Source organism: Capra hircus, chromosome 11 (genome assembly GCF_001704415.2).
Source record: "Capra hircus breed San Clemente chromosome 11, ASM170441v1, whole genome shotgun sequence".
NCBI classification, from domain to species: Eukaryota; Metazoa; Chordata; class Mammalia; order Artiodactyla; family Bovidae; genus Capra; species Capra hircus.
In genome coordinates, this window is record NC_030818.1 from 62004548 (window position 1) to 62026878 (window position 22331).

At 39.5% G+C, this 22331-nt stretch overlaps 1 protein-coding gene across 3 annotated transcripts in view; it reads left to right on the forward strand.

The window, feature by feature from the left end:
- Positions 8093–22331, forward strand: part of UGP2 (UDP-glucose pyrophosphorylase 2) — a 57610-nt gene continuing 43371 nt past the window's right edge. The window contains exon 1 of one of the 3 annotated variants that reach the window (XM_005686796.3): positions 8093–8268. Coding sequence is in view for 1 of the 3 variants with exons in the window: in XM_005686795.3 (XP_005686852.1) it covers positions 10150–10168 (19 nt within the window). In the remaining 2 variants the exon portion in view is untranslated. Of the gene's footprint in view, positions 8269–8917; positions 9181–9507; positions 10169–22331 lie in introns of those variants that run through there. The other 2 variants (XM_005686797.3, XM_005686795.3) reach the window with 2 other exon arrangements.

A 22331-nucleotide genomic window follows, 5' to 3' on the forward strand; every position in this document is an offset into this window, starting at 1 on the left:
AGAATCTGGACTGTTATCATTTGGGTTCACGCTAATGAGAAAAAGCCATTTAAAAATTAATGCCTAAAGGACTCCTTTAACATGGCTATCTATAGATAACAAGAAAGATTAGATGAGAATGATGAAACTGAATTTCCACTACAGAATGAATTATATTCATTGCAGTTTACTAAGCAATGAACTTAAGAATGTATGTGTCTTGGCCTCAAATTCTTTTTGGAATAAGAAAGTATATAAGCTATAAACAAATATATGAAATATGCATGTATACCAACATATATACACATATACATGAAAATTTCAAATAATTATTATTGTTTTATTCCTTTTCACTAGGAAACTGGTAAAAGCCCTCAAGCTAACATGACTTGAGGAAAGTTATGGTCTAGTTAGATCCTTTTTTCTTTCATTATCCTCTTACTCCATTTGTGTCTTTATCTGGTCTCTATCCCATGCTGATTTGTGTTTAAAAAGCTTACATATCAAACAACTTAAATCTCTAAATCTGTCTGTGATGCTCCAAATTCAGACAGTAGTTCTTCAATAAATTTATTTCTATTATTTGAATAATCTTAGTTTTTAATTTGTCCATGCAAAGCCAAACCTTCAGTAGGTTTGTCAACCTCTAACGTTTTCTCTGTAACATTCTTTTTGAAAGTCACTGATAACTGAGAATAGCCTCTATCTCCTAGCACTGCTCTCTGCTCCAAATTCTTATTTTCTTGGCATACTACACAGCAGTTGTGGGAGGAGTAATACAAACCAGAATTTCCTAATTTTGTTTTGAATGGCTTATAGCTGTGAAGCATGATATTAAGCCTTTCAGGCCTGGGACAGGCAGTTGCGACCCCCTGGACTGGCTGCCTCCAGCTGCTCACAGGCTTTATCAGAAGATGGCCCAAAGAAATCAGAGGTAGAATGGGTGATAAGAAATGTCTAGTAGTTCCACTAGGCCTCTTATCCAAGGTGAATAGCAGTACGCTCAGCAGTTGGCTGCTGAAATAGACATCCAGATGGTAGAATACATCCTTGGCTGTACTCAGCACATTGTCACCAGCATGGAGCTCCAGGATGGTGCCACTCTTGATGGCTCTGAAACTCTGACTTCACAGACATCAGACTCTTCTGATTGGTTGCAGCTGATGTGCCCTCTTAATGTCATTCGAAGTAGTTTCAGCCTGATTGATCCAACAATGCACGTGTGTTTCACAAGCGAAAGCCTCAACATTATTTTAAAATACTTGTTAGAAAAAACTTCAGTTGGATTCAAAAATCCATTTGCCTTATCATAATACTGTGTTCATAGATAAAAAAGCTGTCAGATTCTTTGAATAGAATATCAATCATTATACATTTTTGAACGGTTGCAAAATAAAAGGTTTAAATTTTTTTTTTTTTACCTTGTATTTGTGCAATGTTCCTCATGAATGGTGACTGCATCAGTTTCCTATGGCTGCTGAAACAAATTACCACAGTCCAAGTGGTTTATAACAACATGTATGTATTCCCTTACAGTTCTGGAAGTTGAAATGGATTTCTCTGGGCTGAAATTAAGATGTAAGAGGGGCCACGCAACCTTTGGAGGCTCTAAGGGACGAACATTTCTTTGCCTTTTCCAGCTTATGGCGGCCATCTTCATTCTTTAGCTCATGGCTTTGAATCACATCATCTTTTCTCCCCCTGCTTCCATCATCACATGGTTTTTTCTTCTCTGTCTTCGAATCTCCCTCTGTATACATTTATTACGGACACTTGTGATTACATTTAGGACCTACCCAAATAAACCAGGATAATCTCTCCACATGAAAATCCTTAAATTAGTTCCGCTTTTGAAGTCCCTGTTACCAGACGGGATAATACTCATAGGTCCCGGGGATTAAGAACTAGATATCATTGGGAGGCATTTTCCAGCCTACTACAGTGACTCTCAAGAATTTGAAGAGATTAACAGTTGAAAGTCTTTATCAGAACCTATGTAGAGCTATTTCAGGCATTAAACTTGATTTTTAAAATAATATGTTCAGGCACAGAAGTTCAAATTTCTCATTCAAAAATTTGAAGATTTCATCTCAGTTCAGTTGCTCAGCTGTGTCTGATTCTTTGCAACCCCATGGACTGCAGAATGCCAGGCTTCCCTGTCCTTCACTATCTCAGGTTTTTTTTTTTAAATTTAACAGTTAATATTTTTCATATTACTTTACGTTTATTTTTATTTTCATTATTTTATATATATTTTTAAAGTGGTTAATTTTTCAGCAAGTCCAGTATAGATATCTACAAATTCCCTTCAGGTTACCATAGGATACCATATTCTCTCTGTCTTACGATGAGGAAAGGTTGGGAAATATAGTTCTACAAAGTTTAGGAGACTAAAACAATGGAGGAAAGAATGTCCAAGGGATATGTGAGCAAAGTCCATATCTATTATAACAAGAAGTTAAAATGTACAATAACAAAAATCCAGAAACCAAAGAAATAGCAAAATAAGCACTTAAAAATAACAATCAGGTATAACTGAGGTAAACTGTCAGAAGAATAATGGTCGCCTTGGGTAACAGGATTGGAATAAAGAAAGGCAGAGCAGGAGAGAACTGCTATTCCTTATAGGCATTTTGGTACATTAGTTGTTTTTTGTTTTTGCTCTTGGTTTTTTTTTAAGATGAGCATCATTATTGAAAAGTTTTTAAAAAGTTTAATCAAAAATGATATCAGAACTTAACATATACCACATTTTTTCCTATGGTCTTTTCTCTAATATGACAGTCCTACTCCTTTTCATTCTAAGAAGGGGAAAAAAAAACCAGTTTTTGTTTGCTAATCATATTACCCATTTTAATGGCACAGTTACCTAGTTATTTAAGCTTCATCCAAAGAACAGTCCTGAGGATCTTTTCTTTAATATTTAGTTAGGGTGGTGAATGTAAATGCTTAAAATAAATTCCCTGAGCCTAAGTGAGGGAACAGAAATTCTTTATCCTTTCCTTCCCAGTGGTGGCACTGGCAGGCAATTTAATAAGCTAGACCAGAGGCAGAGATGTTTGGAAAGCTATCAAAAGATGTTTGATGGAATACACAGTGGGGAATCTTTAATATGTTTAAAAGAGGAAGAAAAACAGGATTAAACTGAATACTTTTCTATTTATCAGTTCTTTTTGAGGATTTCGAAGTCAATAAGAAATTTTATCACCTATGTATACATCACCTTAGTAAAGAAGTATAAGGTTGATTTTATCTTATAAGTTTAGTAACAGAAATGGCAACCCACTCCAGTGTTCTTGCCTGAAGAATCCCAGGGATAGGGGAGCCTGGTGGGCTTCCGTCTATGGGGTCATACAGAGTCGGACACAACTGAAGCGACTTAGCAGCAAGAGATGTATTATTCCTTAACAAGTTTTTTCATATTTCTGAATTATGACTATATAACAATCTATGTTTATTAGAAACTCTGAGTGAATACAGACTATTCTTTACAGTTATTCCTGGGCCTGTTCATTATGCCTCTATAATCAAGGGGTTATATGCAGTTTGGCATAGAAGTGAGATTTAACAATTTATGGGCATCACCATTTGTCACCAACATTCTCCTCTGGACAACAAGTAGAATAAGAGTAACAGGAGACAACATAGAAAAAACCTGACTTCTATGCAACTTTCAAAGGAGAACCGGGAAGGAAATTATCCATAAGCATGAACAAGATGATGCATGTTGTGGTTAAACTGTATTTTTGCAAGCCTGGTGACTATTAAGACTACTCAGAAGATTGGTTTACCAACTCTTGAGATAATGTGAAAAACTCTGTTTTTAAAAACATCTTATTTGAAATAATTGCTGTGATATAAAGTAATATTGTTGTGATAGAAAGTTATATAACCTTCAAATGTAATTTTAAAAATCATACTATGAATAAATGGAAGGATATGTTATAATTGAAACTCACAACTTGTTTCAGAAAACTTCCTGACTCATTAACAACAGGGTGTTGGCAACAGGAAAGAATGAAGTCTTTCTCTTCCTCAAGTATTTGGAAACATCATTCATTTCCTCTAGTAGTCTGTTTCACAGATATTACTTGATATCATTTTCCAGTTAACCCTGTTTGGTCACTTTTTGACTCAAGTAAAATGCCCTACTGTTATGTCTAGTCAATAACTGGCAACTTCTGACTAATTAATAGTAGTCCCCTTTTTCTTCTTTCAGTGGGTGGCCTAGGATTTAGATGAGTATAGATGGGTGCCAATGTTGAATGTGGGCAATAGTTTAGTGTGTAATTGTTGCTTGGTCTCTTGGCTAAACTTTGGGCATGACATAGAAATTTTTATGTCTTTGACATGTTCTCCAAAATTGCACTGCTTTATTTTCTTGTGTGTGGGGAACAGGGTCAAGATAGACAGGAAAAGAATTAAAAGACCACACACATTGCTGATCTGTACACTAATTTCATACTTTAGCAATTTCTAAACCACCACATATTAGATAATGCTTATGGTGGGTAGTTAGGTAGTTAGGAAAGCTTACTGTCAAGTCATCAGGATGGTGCATTTTCTGCTATTACTCTTTTACGTTTGGCCCAAGTTCACATTCTTGGTGGAAATAACTGAAACTTAAAAATTCTTTACCTCTAAATTTATGTTTAAAATGTAATCTTATTTACAGCTCTCAAAGGGTAGAGACTAGGATACAACACTGCAAGTTGAAAAGATTTATTGGCACTAGACTGGTCACAAAGAATAAATTTATTGAGTCCTTGCTATGCACCAGATACTATGTCAAGCATTAAATCTAAATAGGCACCAAAAAAGGGATGCTTAGAAATAAGGCAGCAGCCATTATTTCCTTGTGTTGATAGAATGTTCCTGTCTAAAGAAAAGGTACAACAAGGTTGTTATATATCCCAGACATAGAATTGGTAAATTAAACTGAATTTTCTCAAGTTTCTACTCAGAAGTAGAAGAAAGAATGAGAAAATTATAAGCAGAATTTATATCATCCTTGGATGGTAGTATATAGTACCAGTGAAAAATTGGCTTCCAGTATTCTTTTTAGTTTACAGTTAATTTCATTTCAACTCATCCCTGTATGTACACACACTCCTTCCCAGGTCACCATTTACTTCTTCTTTTAGATTCTGCCCCCACTCCCCACACATACACCTAAATTTCTTTAAAACTTTCATCTGTAAATCTATCCATTTACATTACAAATATCTAATTTTACAGACTATCAGTGTCATGGACCCTAAACGAAAATTTCACAGTAGTGTATTATGAAAAAAAAGACCACACATACACACACAAAATGACTTTTCAGTCATTAAAATATGTAAATATATTTCAGAAATAGACAATAGCCTTCTAAGAAGACTTGAAACTTCTCCATGGCCCTGATATTTTCCCCTTAATGCCATCTGGTCTGCCAAGTAAGATTGTTTCTAGAGGTTCTGAGGGAGTAAAAGGCTCTTTTACAAAATGTTTGGGGGTTCAGAATTTAAACTTAAAGCACTGTATACAGAAATTCCATTTTACAGGGCACTATGGAATTCCAGTTGAGCTATTTCAAATCCTAAAAGAGGATGCTGTGAAAGTGCTGCACTCAATATGCCAGCAAGTTTGGAACTCAGCAGTGGCCACAGGACTGGAAAAGGTCAGTTTTCATTCCAGTCCCAAAGAAAGGCAATGCCAAAGAATACTCAAACTACTGCACAATTGCACTCATCTTACATGCTAGTAAAGTAATGCTCAAAATTCTCCAAGTCAGGCTTCAACAATATGTGAACCGTGAACTTCCAGATGTTCAAGCTGATTTTAGAAAAGGCAGAGGAACCAGAAATCAGATTCCCAGTATCCTTTGGATCACTGAAAAAGCAACAGAGTTTCAGAAAAACATCTATATCTGCTTTCTTGACTATGCCAAAGCCTTTGACTGTGTAGATCACAACAAACTGTGGAAAATTCTGAGAGACAGGAATACCAGACCACCTAACCTGCCTCTTGAGAAATCTGCATGCAGGTCAGGAAGCAACAGTTAGAACTGGACATGGAACAACAGACTGGTTTCAAATTGGCAAAGGAGTATATCAAGGCTGTATACTGTCATCCTGCTTATTTAACTCATATGCAGAGTACATCATGAGAAACGCTGAGCTGAATGAAGCACAAGCTGGAATCAAGACAGCCGGAAGAAATATCAATAACCTCAGATATGCAGATGACACCACGCTTATGGCAGAAAGTGAAGAATTAAAGAGCCTCTTGATGAAAGTGAAAGAGGAGAGTGAAAAAGTTGGCTTAGCTCAACACTCAGAAAACTAAGATCATGGCGTCTGGTCCCATCACTTCATGGCAAATAGATGGGGAAACAGCAGAAACAGTGGCTGATTTTATTTTGAGGGGCTCCAAAATCACTGCAGATGGTGACTGCGGCCATGAAATTAAAAGATGCTTGCTCCTTGGAAGAAAAGTTAGAACAATCTAGACAGCATATTAAAAAGCAGAGACATGACTTTGCCAACAAAGGTCCGTCTAGTCAAGGCTATGGTTTTTCCAGTAGTCATGTATGGATGTGAGAGTTGGACTATAAAGAAAGCTGAGCACAGAAGAATTGATGCTTTTGAACTGTGGTGCTGGAGAAGACTCTTGAGAGTCCCTTGGACTGCAAGGAGATCCAACCAGTTCATCCTAAAGGAAATCAGTCCTGGGTGTTCATTGGAAGGACTGATGTTGAAGCTGAAACTCTAATCCTTTGGCCACCTGATATGAAGAATTGACTCATTTGAGAAGACCCTGATGCTGCTAAAGACTGAAGGTGGGAGGAGAAGGGGATGACAGAGGATGAGGGGTTGGATGGCATCACCAACTCAATGGACCTGAGTTTGAGTAAACTCTGGGAGTTGGTAATGGACGGGGAAGGCTGCGTGCTGCAGTCCATGGGGTCGGCAAGAGTCGGACACGACTGAGGGACTGAAGTGAACTGAACTGATTTGAAATAATATTTGGGAATACAGCTTCTAGAGTTTTACTTCTCTAAGAGCCAGCCTCTGAATTGATATGATTTAACCACTGAAGACAGGCAGTTTCTTTTTAGAGATTTCTTGAGGCAGCAAGTGTACAACATCCTTTGATACTATATCTTAATACATAATCACTCATAAACCAAGATGTCATTCTTAAATTTTACCAAAAACTCTTGCTGCAATTAAAACTCAATTCCTCTCCCTTAATCTTTTGGTAGGTAGAAAATAACTGATCATCCTTCTTACAATAAAACCTCCATAATTAAAGACTCTTCACCACTCTTCAACTTTATTACCTTTCAGCTAAGCAACTGAGAAGGCAATGGCACCCCATTCCAGTGCTCTTGCCTGGAAAATCCCATGGACCGAGGAGCCTGGTGGGCTGCAGTCCATGGGGTCGCTAAGAGTCAGATACGACTGAGCAACTTCCCTTTCATTTTTTCACTTCCATGCATTGGAGAAGGAAAGGGCAACCCACTCCAGTGTTCTTGCCTGGAGAATCCCAGGGATGGGGGAGCCTGGCGGGCTTCCATCTATGGGGTTGCGCAGAGTCGGACACGACTGAAGCGACTTAGCAGCAGCAGCAGCAGCTAAGCAACGCTATGGGGCTCAAATTTTTTGGTAGTATTTTATTTTGGTGTTGACCCTGATGGATAAATACTGCTCACCTAGTGCTGGAAAAATTCCTCTACTGTACATAAAGGCTTCTATTGAAGTGTAGACATTTGGATTCTACTACACTTCTTTGGTTTTATTTGTGGAAACTACTTTTATAGCTGAGAGGTTTTTGGGTGTGATCTTTTTGGATTTCACAGAAAAAATATTATATGAAAGGTTATTGTTCTCCAGTATGGCAAATGAATCACTGGTCTTTTCTATGTTACTTCAGTAACATTCCCATAGGACTATGCAGCAGTAAAAAGATTAGTTTGTTTACAGAATGAGTCACTTAAAAACTCTCGCTTACCTTGGTTGATTAGTGTTTTCCAATGCCTCAAACTCTTCTAGAATGACTTGATTTATAGAAGGCACCTTAAGATAGCGCTGACAATTCACTTGTCCCAGTGCAGGCGGGCTGAGTCATGACTTGTAAAGTCTGAGATACACCCAATGGCCGGCGCACTGGGTCATATAGGCTTGGCAATACCAGGTGTGATTTAGCGGCGTTGGGCGGGCCCTCTTGCAGTCCCCGAGTCACTGCCAACGTTCTAGCTTTTAAAATCCTCTTTCCTTGAGGACTTCAAGAGTCTACTAAACGGTAAGCATCTCATGATGGGTAACCTAAGCCATTTCCCCTTTTATCAGAAAAGGAAACCGTTTAGCACAGCGAAAATCTCTGTAGGAATTGGAACCGGGGTGGTATTCTGGTGCGAGAGCCTTCACATGGCATTTTCTTCGATGCCCTACATTTCTCCTCCTGTTAGTAAGTACCACACATCCAACTGCTTATTCCTTAACCCTCCCGAATTTTCACCCTCCCGACACCAGCTGTGTGAGAAGAGTTTGTGTTTACTGAGAAGGGCCTGGCTCTCAGGGTAGTTGCTTTTGGGGGCGGGGCGGGGGGCGGAGGGCGATCTGGCTCTATTGGCCGGGTACACGACTATCTTCAATCTCTGGTAAGCGGAAACATTTTTAAGCAGTACGAAAATAACCAATCGTGCTTCAGGTTCTCTCTCTTGCTAAAGTATCTGTGGAAGGCTGGGAGTTGTACTGATGAAACACTCCTTTCACAACCGCAGAACGCGCGGCTCCCATCCCAGCTTCGGCTCCGCTGGGCTGCCTCCGGCCGCAGACGCCCTACCCCTTGCCACCTCCGTGCGTCTCATTGGCCAGGCCCTGAACCCGCCTCGGCTCCTGACTGGAGGCTGCTCCTGTCTGTCTGCGAGCTGGGGACATTTCCGCATTGAAGGGGCTGCTCCAAATGGAGGGGGATGGGAGGTGTTTAGGAGAAAGTGGGGGCTTTGGCTGTCGGAATCCCGCAGCTAGGTGGACGGAGGGGGTCAGCAGCTGGGCTGTGACAACTAGCGAGGGGCTCGAGGTGTGCATTTGTGAGGGGAGAGAGGGAGAGAGAAGGGTGCCTCAGAGGTGACATTCTCTCAGCCTGCAAGTCTTCTTCCAGGGGCGCCACAAACGCCCCCAGTTTCCCAGCTGCTAAAGGAAGAGGAGGAAGGTGGGTCTCGGTGGCGGTTTGGGGAGGGGCCGGGGCGGGCTTCCCACCACTCTTAAGGGCGAGTGTGTTGCCCTTTCTGAGGCTTGTAGAGCCCGTCTACTCAACCTGCACTTTGGCCCCGGAGGCCGAATTTGGGGTTCGGCCAAGAGAAACTAGAATGTGTGAGGGTTGGGGCTGACTCCTGTCCCTCGGATTCGGGGCGGCACACGGGTTCTCCCCTCGCGGGTGGCCCCCTAGTGTCCGCTGCGGGGGAGGGGCTCTGTAGCTTTCGGCCCCTCCCGGGAAAAAGCCGCGGCCGCTTGCAGCTGGGAGGCTGGCGTCTGGAGGCCCCGGCCCGCCTCCAGACTGCACGCCGAATTCTTAGCGCCTCCAAGTCCCGGGATGTTTCTGAGCGGGTAGAAAGGACTGCATCGCCCCCCTTGGCAGGCCTCCCCCTCCTCCCGATCCCTGCTGGGGCGGGGACCGCTGTTGGCCTGAGTTTCCCCGGGAACCGTCCTGAGGCCGGAAGGCAGCAAGGGGAGGGGATGTAGGGGTGCGGCCCGCCTGTGCCTGCGGCTGTCCAGCCCCCGAGGGCGTGGGGACCCGGGGTGGGGGGCGGTGAAGCCGCTCTAGATCCGCCTCTTTCATTGATGAAATTTAAGTTCGTGTGATTTTACCTTTTCCGGGAGCCTCCAGCTGGCCCTCATTTGTGTCAGGGGTGCAGTGTAGGCTGGAGTTCCAAGCAGACTCAGTCGCACCAAGTTTCTGTCTTTTGAAAGTGGGGAAGGGGGTTAAGTTTTGTTGTGGTTTTTTTTTTTTTTGGAGGCAGTTTTAGTTTTTTGAGTTAATACTCTAAGTGGCCAAACATAGGAAGAGAAGAAAGAATTCGTCATTTGTTAAAGTAGAAGTGGAAGAAAGACCTCTATAGCGTTGACTCCTCTAGACATTTAAATATATTTGTAAGCCAGAGTATTTTAATAAATCCCTAAAATGTCGAGATTTGTACAAGGTAAGACACGCTTCTTATCTCCTGGGTTGCTCTAGCAGTACCGAACTTGGGGACCGGCAGTGGAGAGGTTGGTGGGTGGTTTGGAAGTGGAAATGTTCATTTGAGATACTATTTGCGAAACCCTTTTCTATAAATTGACATTTGAGCTGTCTTGAGCGGCTGGGTTGGCGTTTCAGATAACGTATCATTTATACCCTTGTACTCTGCTGCATTTAGTTCTGCCTCCCTGAAATCAGGTTAGTAGCACCCTGGCTTCCCGGGATAGTGGCTGTGAATGATGATAAAACAGGATTTTGGCTGCCGATTGATCCCTGTTCTCTTTTCGTGGTCGAAGTCGAGGTAACTCTGGGTGCGGACGGGAAGGGGAACTGAGAGGGTTGAGGAAAGGCAGGTGGGTTTAGCCAGGACGGTTGGGGAAGCTTTAGTGTTCTCAGCTTCTCGGTTTGTGTGTACGTGGTCTGAGTCTCAGATTCATTTATTGCGAAACAGGGAGTAGCTCGTAGAAGTTGGAGGTCATTTCAGCAGAAGAAATGACTTTGCTGCATTGCTGTTTGTTTGTTTGTTTGTTTTTTCCCTCCTTTGAAATCTGTAAAGATTATTAAGGTTTCTTTGAAATTAGCAAATTGCTCTCTAATTCTATGTGTGTGTTTGGAAAAGGTTTAAAGAATGCATCTCAACTGAATTAAGCAGTAATGTTATGTGTGTGTATGTGTGTGTGTACACTTTGAAATTGGTGCTGCCTTAAACCTCTGACATCAGTGTGTAGCATGGGACTTGTCTTCTCTGTATGCAAGGAAACCCTGTTTTTGAGGACCCAAGAGTGTGAAAGCTTCAGCCATCTTGCTGAAAACACAGCTAGTAAAGTTCACAGCCACTTAATGTGGCTCTGAATAAATGCAGATGTACTTTTAAAAAATTGTGTCAATAATGGCCATCATTTGGCCCTGGGAATAAAAATGTCATAGTAGGTTTTATATCACTTTATTAACTCTTGAGTTTTATATAATAAGAGACTTTGACTGCCTGCATTATTTTGAAAACAGATGGGATTCTTATCTGCCTTTAGCACTAAGCTCAGAAATGTCACTTTTCATTAAACTTCTAAATTCATATTATGCTTTATATGTGATGCTTCTTTATGTTCAGACTGAATAAATGTCTTAGTCAAGAACAGAAAGTAGAGGTAACTGTCAGAAGTTTGCTTGTTTTTTTAATGATAACATTTAATTACCAGAAAGCCAGTATTGAAATAATATGCTAGAGAAAAGTGGATAAGTCATTTCTTTTTAAGGATTGAGAATATTATTAAACTCCGGATGTTCCTGGTTGTTATGGTTTAGAGCAGCTTACAGAAGGGGTGCTGCACGTTGACTGGTTTCAAGTCTTTTGCTGTTAATGGCTAACTAACTGCTTTCAGGAGATATTAAGTGGCAATACCTGGGTATCTTGTTATTCCTTTCTCTTGTCATCCACTTTTTCTTTTTTAATAAACTTTTTTATCTTGGGATACCTTTAGATTTGTAAAAAAAGTCTCACATACATCAAAACTAAGAAATTATCACCAGTAATGTTACTGAACCACAGACAGACTTTCCATGATTCAATCCAACACTGCATTTACTTGCCATCCAATTTTGCTCTAAATGGTAGTTTTCATTTTTAAATTTGACAATTTTGCACAAAAAGATGACACACCTCTCCCCTCTGAAAAAAAATTTTAACATGATTTTGCTCCTGTTTATCATTGTTTAAATTTGTACCTCAAGTACAAGTAAATTCTCTGTGTATTAACTCTGTTGCTGTGATAAGTGATAAACTTTATTGGCACATAAATCCATTGTCTCCACATGTCAGTTTTTTAAGTAAAAGGGTTGGGATTTTTGGTTTTGAATTTTTTGGTAGTAGATGAAATTGATCTTTGCTGTTGTACTTATTGATATTTCTGTGCATTGATACTTAGCTTGTACCACTTCATAAGGAAAGGAATGGACAAATATTAGGCCCCTAAGGGAGGCCTGCAATTCATGGGGTCGCAAAGAGTCGGACACAACTGAGTGACTGAACTGAACTTAAGCTGTTTTCGTATGTTGTCTCATTTAAGCTTCACAAGAACCCTGAGAGGTAGTATATTTACAGGTGATGAAATTTAAGTATCTTAAATTCGTATATAAATGTGTCTTAACACTTGTCCATTCTAGTACCTTTTGTTGCCTCCTAAGCTAAAAACTTAATCAGGAACAATGGCTCCTTTCTCCAACTAGACTGTTAGTTCCCTGTGGGCAAAGATAATATTATATCCCTGGGGGAAATACAGTGTCTTGAAGTGGTGGACGCTCTGAAAGAACCTGTCACAGATGACAGATGAGAAACACAGCACTTTTCTTGTACTTTTTTAGTAGTTTAGCCCACATTTGGTTGTAGTTTATTAATAACACCTCTAACATAGTTGCTGAGAAAGGTAGAAGGGATGGACCCAGGTTTGAATCCTGTTACTGATAGGTGATCATAGACACGTAACTTTTCTGAATCTTCATTTCTATTAATACTTATATAAACATTGGGTATTAAGAGTTATGCCATAGGGTTTTTGAGAAGCTGAAATGAGACGAATTATGTGAGTGCAGTTTGATGGGCAGTAAACTTTCCTTTCCTTTCTTAAAATGATGATGGCTTTTTGGATAGCATTGCCACCATAAATATAACCACATGCCACCAACAGAAGCAGAACAAGTCACCTATGACAGTTCTTTATTTTCCTATTCCAGTTTTGGTGTTCAGGCCTCCAGCAACTTGGTGATACATATATTTTTAAAGTATGGAGTTGGAGGGGAAAGCTTGAACAATGATGTGAATACATAATTGGTGACAGTTTTTGTTTCAGTCCAGTCAACAACAAAATATTGAGCTCTTCTAATATGCTAAATTGGGATTTCTCTTGTATCCCTTATGATGGGCACAGATCTGGGTATTATACCTGTGTGTTGTGTGCATGTATATTTAAATGTCCTGAAATCTGGTTTCTACACTTGGCTTGAATCTCTTGTCTCAAATCTAGGCTCTGTACATTATTAGAATGCTAAGTATTTCCATTCTTAAGCACTTTGACTGTAAGTTATTAGGTAGAAATGTTTAACTAATAAAAATATTTAACATCAGTAGGTAGGAGAATTCTCAGTATATGTAATACTCAGCCAGAAGAAGATTTAACTTACTTTGGGCATCTCTCAAGTCTGTGTTCCTCAGGCACTTAAGATTCCTTCTCATAGGAGGATTGTTTATTGGATCTCTGGCTTAATTCCCTAATTGGTGTATTCTGCCCTCATGTCACCTTCTGTCTGCCTGTAAAATTTCATCTCCATTTGCTAGGTTTCTCCATCCCAGGGGTTGTTGCAGGGTCCTCAATTATTCTAAATAAATGTGACTACTATTTGATTGAGTACTAAATAAATGTATCTACTACTTGTCATAGTTGGAGGTGACACCTCTTCCTGTGACCTGCTGGTTCATCAGCAGCTAGGTCTTTTGCCAGGTGTGTCAATGGGTGTATTTGGAATTTGGCTTCCCAAAGGGTCTGAGAGCTACGGGGCAATCTCCATACATGATTTGAAACTTATAAATGGTGCTGGGCCTATTGTCATCTAGCCAACTAAGGCTGTGTTATTTACTTATGCTGTAATTTAGAGGAACTTTGAAACATCTCTTTCTTTCTTTTTTTTTTTTTTTTATTAAAAAAATTTTTTTTTGTCTGCTCCGCATGCAGGTCATAGTTCCCCAAACAGGGGTCAAACCCATGCTCCTGAAATAGAAGCGCAGAGCCTTAACTACTGGGCTACCAGGAAAGTCCCTAGAGGAACTTAAAAGCAAAAAAAAAAACTTAATCTATCTGAATTATATAAAAATGTCCCTTAATATTCTTAAGTTGAAGTCCTTCCTTCTATTTCAGGAAAAAGCCATTTGAGTGCCTCTGTGTCACTTAAAAAATATTTGAGGCCTGTCAACTTTTCCATTTGTTGGAATTCTCTTTTCGTGTCTTTAGTTTGGTGATTCTTGTTTGGTCAATGGCAGCTAGCCAGGGAAGATTAGTTGAACTAATTATAACAGGAGGGGTCTCAGATGAACATCGGGGTGAGAAGCATTCTGGGGCTTGGTTGTAGAGGTCAGGCCTAAGCCTGGTTCTTCTCAAATCCTGAGACCAAATTTAGCCTGTAGCTGACTATTTAGATGACTAGGATGTTTTCAGCCCAGGGAGATTGTGGCATGGATTTGAGGCAAGGCTAGAGGTGGCAAAGCAATGATTAAGGCACACTTCTCATTTTTTAAAGATGTAGCTTAGCATTCATTATGTTGCTTGAGAAAGAGAAGGATTTAGTTAAATTCATAGACACAGTTATACATGAAAAATTAAAAGAAATTCAAAGAGTTGTACTGATGAACACTCTTTGTTTTCTAATGTGGATCTTGGTCAGATCATCTTTGTTCCAGTAAAATGGGTGATTTTGATAACTGGGTCTTTCTTCCAGTAAAATGGATGATTTTCATTTGTGAGAGTCTACCAGGTGGCTCAGTGGTAAAGGAGACACAAGTTTGATTCATGGGTCAGGAAGATCCCCTGGAGAGGGAAATGGCGACCCACTCTAGTATTCCTGCCTTGAAGATTCCGCGGACCGAGCCTGGAGGGCTACAGTCCATAGGGTGGCAAGAGTCAGACACGACTGAGCTGAGCACTCATAAAGAAAAGAAATTGAACATTAGAGAAATAAGAAATATTAACTGGTATACTTCTTGGAAGTGCCATTTTTATATTCTGAAGGTAAATTGAAAAATAACTTTAAAAGGAAATTACAATGTTAATTTTGTAATATTGAGGCTTCCCTGGTAGCTCAGTTGGTAAAGAAACTGCCTGCAATGTAGGATACCCTGGTTTGATTTCCTAGGGCTGGAAGATCCCCTGGAGAAGGGATACGCTTCCCACTCCAGTATTCTTGGGCTTCCCTGGTGGCCCAGTTACAAACTATTAATTTTGTAATATTATGTCACATTTTTCTTGTAATATACTAATAGTTCACATTCACAGTTCATACTCACTTTCCATTCTCTCTGTATTTATTTTTCTTCATAGAAGATTCCAGTAACTTGTGAATTGTAATGACTTTGCTTAAAAGATACTTATTTGTTTGAGGAACATTAGTTGGGCTTATAATAAAAATATTCTGAGTCAAAGAATAATATACTGTAATTTTCCAGCTTCCACCAAGTTGAATTTGGTACTTTTTGTGGAAGTGCAGGTATTAGGAGTTCCCATCGGATCTCTCCATTTCTGAAAAGTTAGTATAAACAAGTATTTGAAAGTTTAACTCTGGATTACCTGTAAATATGAATAATTAAGAGTTGACTGTATTAACCTTGTGTAACATGATTCCTCCTCATATCCAGAATTTATGCTAGTGGGGAAAATCCCAGTGATATTAGAATAAAATTGTTAGAGAGATCCTCTGAAAATTTGGGATTTAATGAATGTGGAAATGTAATTCACTTTCCACCCTTTTGATTGCTTGGGATCTCTGTAGAAGCTTAGCTTTCTAGACTGTGTCCTTTTGTCACAGCCTACAGTTTCATTTCTGAACTATCATGTTTTGAACTTGGTGTAATGGTATTTGGAATTTTGGACGTCTTGGTCTTGGGTAATTTGATGGCTTATCCCAGGCACAGTGACTATTAATTGAAACCATATGTCTTAGATCTCTAAAATTCTACCACCAGCCATGCATCTTTCTATTAATAGCTTACTAAATTCTTTGCAAGTTGGGTTGCTAAACTATTGAAAGAAAATTAAACTTTATGTGTTTTTTAGTTGGGTTTATGTGTGAAAAGGGGGATAATGCTCTGTTTGAAATCTGTTTCCCAGTTCTCTTGACTGGTGATGCAGGCATCTCCTTTAGTTTGTTGAGCAGTAATTGTCTAGGACTCAAATTCTGCCTCTGCCAATAGTCCCATTGTTTTTCTCAGTCACTGCCAAATGAAATTGACTCTGCCCCCAAAACCATTTTGACAATTAAGGATTGTTTTTGAGAGCCACGGAGAAATTGACTGTTGTCATCTTAGTTAGTTATATAAACAACAAAATGTTTTGTTTTCCAAACCTTGCTAGATGCTTGTTAGTTTTTCTGTATAAATCAACAGAGTTCCATGTTTCTCTGTGATTTTTTAACTTGTATCTTAAAAAAACAAACAAACCACTATTCGTTATATTCATGTACATATTCATTATGCTCAGTCTACTGTTTAATTGTTGGTCTTCAAATTGTAAAAAATGCTATTCTAGGGGACACTCTGTTTAACAATGGTTCTACTTGCTCTTTGGCCACAAACGTAATTGAAGTTTGTGTTTCTTTCTGGTTGTTGCCCTGGCAAAGGCTGATGTGATTTTCATTTATGTTACAACCCTACCTAGAATTTTAAAACTTCCAAAGAGTGCAGGAAAACAGAGTAACACAGTTCTGCATTGTGGGTTCATTTGCGGGTTCATTTATGCCAATGGTAAAATGCTTAGTCCTGGTAATAAAATATTTATGGAGTACATAAAAGCTTTCTTCGATTTTTCATTGCCCAGAAAATAAACAATATAGAAGGAAAAGTGAAGAGCACAAGAGAATGTTTATTCTGATGTGTAGTTTTTCATTTTTCACCTTATGCAGTAACCTCACTTAATAGAGATATTTGAATTTTTGTCAGTTTTCCTTCAGATTTGGTAGCATACAATCTGGAGGTGGCAAGCCACGTAATTAAAAACACTGTAACAGAGAAAGGGGAGAACTTCCTCCAGGAAGAAGAAGCAGGGCACCAGGCAGCAGGGTTGGGATTCCTGCTTGTCACTGTCACTGTGTCCTTTGGCAAATCAGCATCTCTAGGGCCCTGTTTCATTTTCACTGGAATTAGACTCATCCAGTTATTTCAAATCCTAAAAGGTGATGCTGTGAAAGTGCTGCACTCAATATGTCAGCAAATTTGGAAAACTCTGCAGTGGCCACAGGACTGGGAAAGATCAGTTTTCATTCCAATCCCAAAGAAAGGCAATGCCAAAGAATGCTCAAACTAGCACACAATTGCACTCATCCCACACGCTAGTAAAGTAATGGTCAAAATTCTCCAAGCCAGGCTTCAGCAATACATAACCGTGAACTTCCAGATGTTCAAGCGGGTTTTAGAAAAGGCAGGGAAACCAGAGATCAAATAGGCAGCATCCGCTGGATCATCGAAAAAGCAAGAGAGTTCCAGAAAAACATCTATTTCTGCTTTATTGACTATGCCAAAGCCTTTGACTGTGTGGATCACAATAAATTGTGGAAAATTCTGAAAGAGATGGGAATACCAGAACACCTGACCTGCCTCTTGAGAAATCTGTATGCAGGTCAGGAAACAACAGTTAGAACTGGACATGAAACAACAGATCGGTTCCAAATAGGAAAAGGAGTACGTCAAGGCTATATATTTTCACCCTGCTTATTTAACTTATATGCAGAGTACATCATGAGAAACGCTGGGCTGGAAGAAACACAAGCTGGAATCAAGATTGCCAGGAGAAATATCAATCACCTCAGATATGCAGATGACACCACCCTTAATAGCAGAAAGTGAAGAGGAACTAAAGAGCCTCTTGATGAAAGTGAAAGAGGAGAACGAAAAAGTTGGCTTAAAGCTCAACATTCAGAAAACTAAGATCATGGCATCCGATCCTGTCACTTCATGGCAAAAAGATGTGAAAACAGTGACAGACTTTATTTTGGGGGGCTCCAGAATCACTCAAATGGTGATTGCAGCCATGAACTTAAAAGACGCTTACTCCCTGGAAGGAAAGTTATGACCTACCTGGACAGAATATTAGAAAGCAGACCAACATTACTTTGTCAACAAAGGTCCATCTAGTTAAGGCTATGGTTTTTCCAGTAGTCATGTATGGATGTGAAAGTTGAACTATAAAGAAGGCTGGGTGCTGAAGAATTGATGCTTTTGAACTGTGGTGTTGGAGAAGACTCTTGAGAGTCCCTTGGACTGCAAGGAAATCCAACCAGTCCATCCTAAAGATCAGTCCTGAGTGTTCATTGGAAGGACTGATATTGAAGGTGAAACTCCAATACTTTGGCAACCTGATGTAAAAAGCTGACTCATTTGAAAAGACCCCAGTGCTCGGAAAGATTGAGGGCAGGAGGAGAAGGGGACGACAGAGGATGAGATGGTTGGATGACATCACTGACTAAATGGATATGAATTTGGGTAAGCTCCAGAGCTGGCGATGGACAGGGAGACCTGTAGGTGTGCTATATAGCTTATGGGGTTGCAAAGAGTTGGGCACGACTGAGCAACTGAACTGAACTGACTTTAAAGCCTTTCCAAGGTTAAGTTTTTTATATAAATGTACATATATCAAATTATAGGGCAAGCCTATTAAATCATTTTTTAGTCCTTTATGTTGGTTTTATACTGTATCCCTTTACTGTCCTCTCAACAAATGGGTATGATAGGCCCCTACTCTCCATGAAACTTGATGCCAAGTGATGTTATTTAACTAGTTGGCACATCTCTCCTGAATGTTCTATTTTCCAGAAATGATATTTTCTGGGTTTTTCTTTTGATTTTTAATTGTTGTATGTTTGTTTTTTGTTTTTGTTTTTAGTTTTAAGAGCTACCATCTTGTATGAGAGCAAGGTTAAGCATAATTATTAATGAGAAATCTGGTTTATGTATAAATTCTAACAGTTAAAAAAAAATTAAGCATGCAATGCATGATTAACAAAAATCTTGATAATCAAGTATCTCTGCATATCTGGTGCTAGAACAGTTCTGAAAAGCCTGGTTGGTACCTTTTAATTTTTGTTAAAACTCATTTATAGCATTCATATGGCTTTTACCTGTGCAAGTGTTAGGATATACATGGATGAGTCATTAAAAGTCTTTGCAAATGTAAATAATCATAGTTTATAATATAAAATAATCAACACTAATAGGTTAAAATATAAAATACAATACTTTTAATACTAAAAGATCACATAAAATTGTATAAAATCAACTAATTGATTTTTCTTCATGATTGAATGACACGGACTGTATTTTTCTGTATTTTTCCTGAATCAAGCTAAATTAAAATATATACATTACCCATTTTTGTTTAATCTCGAACGTTTGTGAAAACATTACAGTGACATTTATACACAATAATAAAGAATTGAAAAAACTTCAACGATCATTTTGTCTAGGCCTACAAGCTTGAAATTTCTTTGACCACATCCCTGAAACTGCCTGATAAATCAGCCTCTACTTGAGAAACCTTAGGGACTTCAAGTACTCAAGACACTGTCCCTACTTTTCTTAGCCCTTCTTCTCCATGGCTGGAAATCATGGCTGTTGACACTGTCTCTTTGACCTTACCAGGTACTACCTCCACTGGACTGGACCCTAACATCTTTATACCCAGACATAGTTGTATCATAATAGACTCTTACTCATTGATTTAATAAACATTACTTGAGAATCTGCTATGTTTCTAACTCTGTTTTAAGAATACATTGGGATTACAGAGGTGAACAAAATACATATGATATATTCTTGGATATTACTGGGTAAGATATACATTGAATAAATCTAGAAAATATGATATCATAAAGGGGAGGTTCAAGGATCTACCACCTGAAAACATGATGGGCAACTGTGCTTAGTTTAGAAAGATTTCTAGGAAGAGGTTACATTTAAACTAAACACTGACAAATGACATATTATTGGCTATTCAAACCACTATAGTGCTACAGACAGGCATCTCATCAAAGAATTAGTTTTTGGGGGTTTTGATATGTGTCTGATACAGTACAGATTAAAACCTTCACATAGCAGAGTTAGGGTAGAAAGGGGGACCTCTTTGAATGTTCAGAAGCTACTTACTACCTAGAACTCTAGGAGTGCCACCCCCGACAATAGCAGACGCTAACAGGTCACACAGAGTTTAAGCTTTGGGGGGCTGAGAGATCAGAGAGGTTTCCCAGTTGTTGGGATGATTCTTATGATTTTGGAATTCACAACTGGGCCTTTAATTTCTATTTTTTCCTCCTCATTTCTGCCCACCCTTCTCTAAAAGCATTGAATGACACTTGAGATATGTGTTTTGGAACAGTCTTACAATAGTTAGGATGGTTTTAATTTTATACAGCAGAAAAATACTGACTCAGTTGGCTTAAAAAAAAAATGAGAGACTTGAAGTGGGATGTTCCAGAGTTGTTTAATTCAGTACAAAAACAGCATCAGTCTTTTCTTTCTTCTGTCCTTTTAAGTATGTTTGCCTCTTTCTTGGGTCAGCTTTCTTCAGAGTCACTAAATATCAGAAGAAACCCAAAGTGAGGGGTAGACACATACTCATTTTTCCCAGGTTTCTGTTCTTTCAGTGAGGAATGCCTTTATCCAAAGTCCTTTGGCAAACTATATCTTTGAGGCTCACTGGCCAGAATCATTTTATGTTTCACATTTAAACCAATCCTTGGGAAGGCTTTCAACCAGTCTGGGCCTAGTGCCATCTTTGAAGGCCTTGAAACAGAGAACAGATGACCAGAATAGCACTGGGGTAGCAAGACCATTGACGTGCATGGCTGCTACAAACATGTTTAGATAATTGGAGTATAATCTATATCAGAGCTACTCAAGGCAATAGTAGCAACATTCAGTTATTAGAAATGCAAATTCTTCTCACACTAGACCCAGAATCAGAATCTCTGGGAACTTGCCCAAAAATCTATGTTTTAACAAGCCCTCCAGGTGATCTGTATGCATATTAAGGTTTTAGAAGTCCTATTGAAACAGGAGCTTGGAACCTTTAGGCTTTCTTCTTGAGCACTTTCATTAGCTTTGGCTACTCCAAAAAAGTACTTCAGCTTGGCTTTTTAAGATGTGCCTGGCTCGGGAATTTGTATTTCTTTTCAAGTGAAAATCCCACCAAATGGAGAAGAGAAGTGATATAATTAGAGTTGCAGTTTTAGGGGAACAAATCCGTTCTGCCTGGTATCACCAGATTAGAGTGACAGATGGGTTGACTAGTTAGAAAACTATTGTCATCATGACCAGGAGAGTGAGATTAAGGTCACAGCAATAGGAATTAAAAGCAGTAAATGGAATGGTAGTGATTCAGTTAAGTTTGGTATTGGATTTGGATGTAATGTGAAGAGAAAGGAAGGACGAGCCAACTGGCTGAGGTTTCTAGGTCACCTACCAGTGATTAGCAGAATGTCAATGCCGTGGAGGCCAGGGCAGGGAGATGAATTTAGTTTAGATGATGAGTTTGGTTTCCATGTTGAGTTTGAGGTACCCAACTGGGTGTCCAGGTGGAAAAGGTCTAGAAGGTGGTAGGGAATGTTAACCTGGAGCTTAGGAAAAAAGATCAGGATGAGGGGCATGTATTTGGGAGTTATCAGTAAGGAGATCAATAAGGGAATGAATGAAGGGGAAAATAGTCTGGGAACAGAATCTTTAGAAACCCAGAGAGTAGGAGAAGAAAGGAAGAGCCAGTTATGGAAATTGAGGCATAGTTATAATAAGAGAGAGGAGATGATGTAGGATAATACTGGGTAGCTGAATCCATAGAAGAAGAGTTTTTTTAGGAGGAATAGTCACAAACAGCTGAGTTTAAAGGAGTGTAGTAAGAGCCCAGGAGAGGCTGGTTAGCTTTAATAGGTCATAAATCTAGTCAGCATATATCCTCAGCTTTGTGCGTGCATGCTAAGTCTCTTCAGTTGTGTCCAACTCTGTATGACCCCCATGGACTGTAGCCCGCCAGGGTCCTCTATCCATGGGATTTTCCAGGCAAGAATACTGGAGTGGGTTGCCATGCCCTCCTCCAGGGGATCTTCCCAACCCAGAGATCAAACCCGTGTCTCTTGTGTCTAAACGGTATTGGCAGGTGGGTTCTTTAATACTAGTGCCACGTAGGAAGCCCATCCTCAGCTTTGTTCATGCTTATTTCTGGCTGCCACTGCATTCTTAGAGTTTCATGCTTATTTGGATCGCAGGTCATTTCCTGGTTTAAGTGAGCCCGCCGGTTCTATGACTTTGGGTATCTCTCCTTATGCATTTTCAAGGAAGGTTAGGACTAATTGGATCTGAGTGATAGGAGGTGGCCTGGGAAGGAGGG